At 53.3% G+C, this 6,646-nt stretch overlaps 1 protein-coding gene across 1 annotated transcript; it reads left to right on the forward strand.

Annotated features, from left to right (window-relative positions):
• The first annotated feature begins 4,617 nt into the window (after window positions 1-4,617).
• Window positions 4,618-5,924, forward strand: LOC119312239 (histone H1-like). Its single transcript, XM_037587965.1, has 2 exons — window positions 4,618-4,918; window positions 5,039-5,924. Exons 1-2 carry the CDS (start codon window positions 4,721-4,723, stop codon window positions 5,669-5,671), a joined length of 831 nt encoding a protein of 276 aa, XP_037443862.1. The 5' UTR covers window positions 4,618-4,720; the 3' UTR covers window positions 5,672-5,924.
• Window positions 5,925-6,646: the final 722 nt, after the last annotated feature.

A 6,646-nucleotide genomic window follows, 5' to 3' on the forward strand; every position in this document is an offset into this window, starting at 1 on the left:
ACTTTGCCGACCCCCCTCCTGCATCGTCAAGTTCCAGATTTGCTCCCGTCGGCTACTGCCGACTCCCGCTCGTGCACGGCCACGGCCTCGTCGTGGCGCCGTGGCCGACGCTCCACACGCCTTCCTAGCCTTCGGCCTCGCGTGAAGCGGGAGTGAATGACGCCTGGACAAATTCCAGGTGATTGACATTAGTTTAGCAAACACAATAGGCTATTGATTTTTGGGCACAATAAATCAGCATAGGCCATATCGATCTTAAAATGGAATGTCGTGGAATATGCATATGTAGATGGATTTGTTAGCTTCCCTTGATTACAGTGTTCGACGAAGTTAAAAGAGGATACTAATCAATATATTCTCTCTAGGCCACGAGTCAGTTGTCGACCCAACCCCTCACTAGCACCCATGCGGGCGATCTACAAAACCTAAAGGAGTGTAAGATTGTAATTTCAAGAAATTAGTTGCTCCGATCACAAGTGATGGATGAAGTTAAAACAAGATAGCAATCAATGCATGCTCTTTCGAGCACGAGCCGACATGGCTAGTGCAACACATGCCTTAATATCACTATAAAGTTCGTCAAAATTACCGGTTGGGTTAAGTTTCCAATTTGACGGTAGAGAACGGTGGCGGGCCGGAGAGGGAAGGGGCTCTATTGTTGTCGAATCCTATGATTCTTGAAGGTTCCCTCAACTCATTGGTTTTTCTACAATCATGTAATGATCAACTCGCCGTCATCCCCTCCTACCCGCATGTCATGCGTCAATCGGTCATCCCTCCAAGCCGGTAGCGGTATGCCGGTATCCGAACATAAGATGTAACACACATTGTTGATCCTGGTCGAAGAGGGGAGTATCGGCCATAGTTTCGCCAATCTCAGCTTTAGTCGGGTCACCGTCAACACTCGTTCTTCAAGAATGAGTCGTGCAACAATCGTGCGTGTGTGAAGATGCACGGTCGTGATGGTGCAAATATCGAGTCGTGCACGAGGCGACGACATACGTTTGCGTGGTTTTGCAGTTTTCAGGAAAAAAAGGCACATGCATCACCGAATTATTTAGCGCGAATACACAAAATGAGACACTCTTGTTGCACCGTTGATGTTCTTGGAAAGCGAGATGATTGAGTACCCTGGAGATATATGATCCTACACACTATGCGTGACGCCGAGGACGACATGCAATCAAGATCGCAAGCAGCGCGGCCACTTTTGCTCCCAGCCACTTGATCGCCGGCGGCGTTCCTATCATGCGTACGTACGTAGTTCTGGCGAGCAAAACAGAGCTGGATGGAACACAGAGCGTACGTTTCACCGGCGCAAGTTTCGTCTTGGTTAGCGCATCTCCAGCCGCGCCCCCAACAATGCCCTACAAGGCAACTTTTTTCGCGCCGGCGCCGAAAAAAAAACCTAGTCGCGCCTCCAAGACATCGAAATCCACCGACTCGGCCCGTTTTTTAGCCCAACGATCCCAGGCCGAACCCAGCGCGCTGGTGGTGCTCGGGGGCTCCGGCGAAAGGAAAAACACGCCTGGGCCACACTAGGCGAAAAGTCAAGGCAACCATCCAGATACGCCCCTCCCCCACCCCCGAGCGCTCGGCCACCACCCTGCCGATCCCGGCACCGCCCGCCGCCCAGCACCGCTAGATAGGCCATTCCCCCGTCGGAAAAGAGAGAATGTTTCGCCGCGGCAACCTCTCCACCACATTCCGGGCGAGTTTTCCGGCGCTCCGGCCACGTAGGGCAGTATACCGGCGGCTGTGCGCCCACCACGCCGCCAGGTGTTCGACGGTTTGCCTGCTCAGTGATGGACTCAGACGGTTTGGCACTCTTCTTTGGTATGCCACGAACTCACAATGACATAAACGTGCTGCAGTGCTCCCCCGTCTTTGCCGAGCTTGTTGAAGGTCATTCTCCTCCGGTGAACTTTGAGGTCAGTGGGCGGCACTACAACAAGGGGTATTACCTAGCTGATGGTATCTATCCGAGATGGTCTACATTTGTGAAGACTATCTCAAATCCTGTGCCAGGAGGAAAGAACTCTCGCTTTGTGAAGGTTCAAGAGGCTTGCAGGAAGGATGTCAAGCGGGCATTTGGTGTGCTCCAATCTCGATTTGCTGTTGTCCGATACCCTACTTAGACCTGGTCGAAAGATCAAATGTGGGAGATCATGACTTGTTGTGCTATCTTGCACAACATGATCATTGAGAGCGAGCAGGAATAGTCAGTATTTGACATTGAACCATATTACAGGCAGAGTCCTCTTGCGCAAGTTTATCACCAGCTACCGGCATCCTGAACTGCCTTCCTCAATATGCGTCAGGAGATCCAAGACCCACAGGTGCATCAACAACTGTAGCAGGATCTGGTGGAGCACCTATGGAGGCTCATGGTCAACGCCTAGCTCAACGTATGATGAAATATGAGTTTTTATTTGTTGAATTATATAATTTGTATTAAATTATTTGTTGTTGAACTATTTGATTTCTATTGATTTTCTGTGATGAACTATGTGATAAAAAATTACTTTCATTGATTTTGAGCCGAACCATGACGAATATGGGTCGATTTGCGTCGATTTTGGGACGATTTTTCGTCCAAACTGGGCCGAAAAGCGGGGTCATTTGTGAAAAAAGGACTGATATCGGCACCTGGGGGCGGCGGTCGGGAACCCAATCGCTCCCAGCGCCGATTTTAGTGCCAGCTCGCCCCCATGTGGCGATTTTCAAGCCTCCCGAAAGGGCCAACGGCTGGAGACGCTCTTAATTACAGAGGAGTTTAACGAGCACTCGGTTCAACGGCACCATCATCGCCTAGTATTTGCTACCTCGGGTTTACCCTCTTGAAGAACACCCCAAATCCGGGGAATTCACCAAAGATAGTAGTGCAGATAGCAAGATGTCTAACCAGATTATGCTCCGTGACAATCTGATTTGATTTTTGAGATGCTAAAACGAGATAGGAAAGATGGGGCGGTCTAGCCAGTAGAAGTGGGGTGTGATGTGGACCGTGGAATTGTCTACTGCTATAACATGGGTTCACCGGTGCATCAACAGGTGAGTGAACTTGTACGCATGTCTTTGCATGATTCGATCAATTACATCATGGTTAGCACTCCTAAATGAGCTAATGGCAGCGTTAACTCCAAGCCCATGAGTCGATTAGATCAATCCTCCATGGTGACAGTATGTGGATGAGCCGATGGTAGATCTGCACTGCAGCCCTGCCAAGAACACACTCACCCATCCTCTTCCCTCCGTGGTATTGGTGTAATATGCCGTATGATTTCTTGTTGATAACCGTTCTTGACCCTCGTACGGTGCTGCAGAATAGGATTCACCTCTTTGAATGTTTAAGATCAAGATGAAACGAGCTCTTGAGCCTGTTTATGTTGCACCGGTCACCCGGGTTCACCATGAGCCGAGACCATGCAGCTGCCTGATGGTACCCAGTTTCAAACAAACAAGTTTGCCTTTTCCCGTGTTCGTAGTCCCTCACTTGTCATTTGCATTTCCACACTTCTCGAGCAGATCAAAACTCTGTGAATTCCATGTCTTGGAATGTTTAACCGATCAGCTCGATCGATCATTCATGTTTGGCAGAGAGCACCGCACCCAGCCCAACGTTGACCTCTTCCTGGACATGTATCTTCTTGGTACGAACATTAACGAAAACTTTCGAAATTTCCAATCCAGTTCGTCGTTCCATCAAAGACTAGATACAGATTTGTATTGTGCATCGCGAGATCATACGAAATCATCAAGAATTTTGGTCTCAGGGGTAGAACAAGCCAGCTTGTATCACCTGGTGGACTCTCCCCAACCACAAGAACAAACACCGATCACTCCAGTGCAAATTAATCGGAACTCAAAGGTGACAACCCAAATGCAGCAGCTGGAACGCCTTCCCCATGTGCACGCCTGTCGGAGGATGGCGTTTCTCCGGCGAGCCGGCCGGGCACCGCGCCGGAGAACGGGGCAAAGCAGGGCTGAACTCACACACCACCATCAAAGGCCGCCACAAGCTGTGCAACTTGTGTCTCGTTCCATGGCCCCGTAGCCTATCCAAACGACGTCAGATCGACGTGTTTCCCGTACCTTCGGGTTGGTACGTTAACCAGCTACATGACCACGCCGGAAAATCTTATTGTTCACCGGAGCACCCCGTGCCGCCGGCCGGAAATCTCCGGCGAACTCACACAAAGGCACCATCCTGACCAGTCCCTGATCACCGGCTTATTTCTCCCACAATACTCAACCAAATCACACAAACTCAATCTCGTTATAAAGCTGTACTCCGTATCTACACGATGCAAAAATTTACACTCCAAACGATGGATCCGGTCGAGCGATATTCGATCGGAAATCGAGAGGAGAAGCACACTCTGGAGGTCTGGAGGCTGGTTCGCGAGCCGGGGAGGGCCAACCAGGGGGGAAGCAATCCGCGGCATCGGATGGGGCGCGTGGAGGACCGTTGGATGGGAGCGGATCGGGCGGGCCAGGTTCGATGACGGCCGCTTAGGGGGGCGATCCGCGGCAACGCCCTCTCGACCAATCAGCGCTCGGCATTCGGCCCTGCTCGTCTTCCCGACGTCTCCCACTATTTAACCACCGCTTGCTCCGCCACGACCTCCTCACCCACCACCGCGCCTCAGCTCACGCATCTCTCCCTCAGCTCCGGCAAGCAACACCAGCTCTCCTCTCCCCTCGCTTCCCTGCTGCAATGTCGACCGACGTGGCCGCCGATGTCCCGGCCCCTGAGGTGGAGGTGACCGCCGACCCCGTCGTGGAGACCACGGCCGAGGCCGCCGCCGGCGACGCGAAGCCGGCCAAGGAGACCAAGGCCAAGGCGGCCAAGGCCAAGAAGCCCTCCGCCCCGAGGAAGCCCCGCGCTACCCCCGCCCACCCGACCTACGCCGAGGTAAACCCCGAGTCCTTCGCCGAATCTCGCTCCATTCTCGTTGTATCTCGTTCGAATTGCTCTCTGTTCCTTCGTGTTTGTGTTTGATCTGATGGATCGTTCGTGTTTGCGTTTGTGCAGATGGTTTCGGAGGCCATCACCGCCCTGAAGGAGCGGACGGGGTCGAGCCAGTACGCCATCGCCAAGTTCGTCGAGGACAAGCACAAGGCGCACCTCCCCGGCAACTTCCGCAAGATCCTGTCGGTGCAGCTCAAGAAGCTGGTCGCCTCCGGCAAGCTGACCAAGGTCAAGGCCTCCTACAAGCTGTCGGCCGCCGCGGCCAAGCCCAAGCCGGCGGCAAAGAAGAAGCCCGCGGCGAAGAAGAAGGCGCCAGCCAAGAAGACCGCCACCAAGACCAAGGCCAAGGCGCCCGCCAAGAAGGCCGCCGCCAAGCCCAAGGCCAAGGCCCCAGCGAAAACCAAGGCCGCCGCGAAGCCCAAGGCTGCCGCCAAGCCCAAGGCCAAGGCCCCCGCCAAGACCAAGGCCGACGCGAAGCCCAAGGCTGCCGCCAAGCCCAAGGCCCGCCCAGCCAAGGCTGCCAAGACCTCGGCCAAGGACGCGCCAGGGAAGAAGGCGCCCGCCGCCGCGGCGCCCAAGAAGCCTGCCGCCAGGAAGGCGCCCACCAAGAGATCCACGCCGGTGAAGAAGGCCGCGCCCGCCAAGAAGGCAGCGCCAGCCAAGAAGGCCCCCGCCGCCAAGAAGGCCAAGAAGTAGACTCCTGCGTGAAGATCCTAGGGCTTGGCGGTAGTTTTCCAGTAGCAGTTTTTCCTGTTCTGTGCTGTTAGTCGAGATGTCCGTGCTGTGTCGAGGGTTCTAGGCTGTAAATTTGAAATCTGGGTTCGGGTGCACCTGTGATCCGGTGCACCCTTGTGTGTGTGCGTGAGAAACTGTGGCGACGATCGCGTTGTACTAAGCTTATGTATTTGTGTAACTGAATTGGGGTAATTGAATCTTCATTTTAGCAAAATCCTTCTGAAATTTGTCACAGTTTACGTTGATTCCTTTGCCCAAATGTTTGGTACTGCACAATTGAAATTCTAGTGTTCTCTGCACAATTGAAATCTTGTGCTGTCTCGTGGAACATGGAATCTATTTTGAGATCTGAATTTAGAGTTTGTATTTGATGGTAACTGCCGAGCAAATCTCGTCGGGTGTCGATTCAGTCTAGTAGTTGGCTTCATGAGCTGTAAATAAGAAGGCTGTTGTATTCTTCTCTGTACACTGCCAGGTTCAGAATGAAAGGCGGGCTTGAAAAGCTCGAGATCGACGAATGTTTTCAGCTATGGCCGGAGCGCGTTTGGGAACGGCAGCGCGGGCCTTTGGAATGGTCCACAAGCACAGGGGCTGCTGCGCTAGAAGATTCGCAGTACCGTTGGCTCCGGTGACCTGGCAGTCTGGCAGGATGTTTTGGGTGATACGTGCGGAGTGACTGCAGTGTTACCGTTTCCGAGCCCATCCCTGTGCTACGCATTCTCTCACCAATGTCAGCATGGTGCTGTGAGTGAGCGACAAGAAACTTGCGGCATGTGAATGTGCAGCAAGCGTGTTTTACTCGGGATGTACCACACGAGTGGCTAAACGTGAGAGCATCTCTCGTCGCCCCGGCGCCGAAAAAATCCCCAGTCACGCGCTTCCAGGATGCCGAAATCCGCCGGCTTGACCCATTTTTTACCTGGTGATCCCAGGCCG

Source organism: Triticum dicoccoides, chromosome 5B, assembly GCF_002162155.2.
Source record: "Triticum dicoccoides isolate Atlit2015 ecotype Zavitan chromosome 5B, WEW_v2.0, whole genome shotgun sequence".
NCBI classification, from domain to species: domain Eukaryota; kingdom Viridiplantae; phylum Streptophyta; class Magnoliopsida; order Poales; family Poaceae; genus Triticum; species Triticum dicoccoides.

Coding starts and splice junctions, on each gene's coding strand:
- LOC119312239 (XM_037587965.1), top strand. CDS start 4,721: ATGTCGACCGACGTGGCCGCCGATGTCCCGGCCCCTGAGGTGGAGGTG. Junction 4,919..5,038: donor CCCACCCGACCTACGCCGAG/GTAAACCCCGAG, acceptor GCGTTTGTGCAG/ATGGTTTCGGAGGCCATCAC.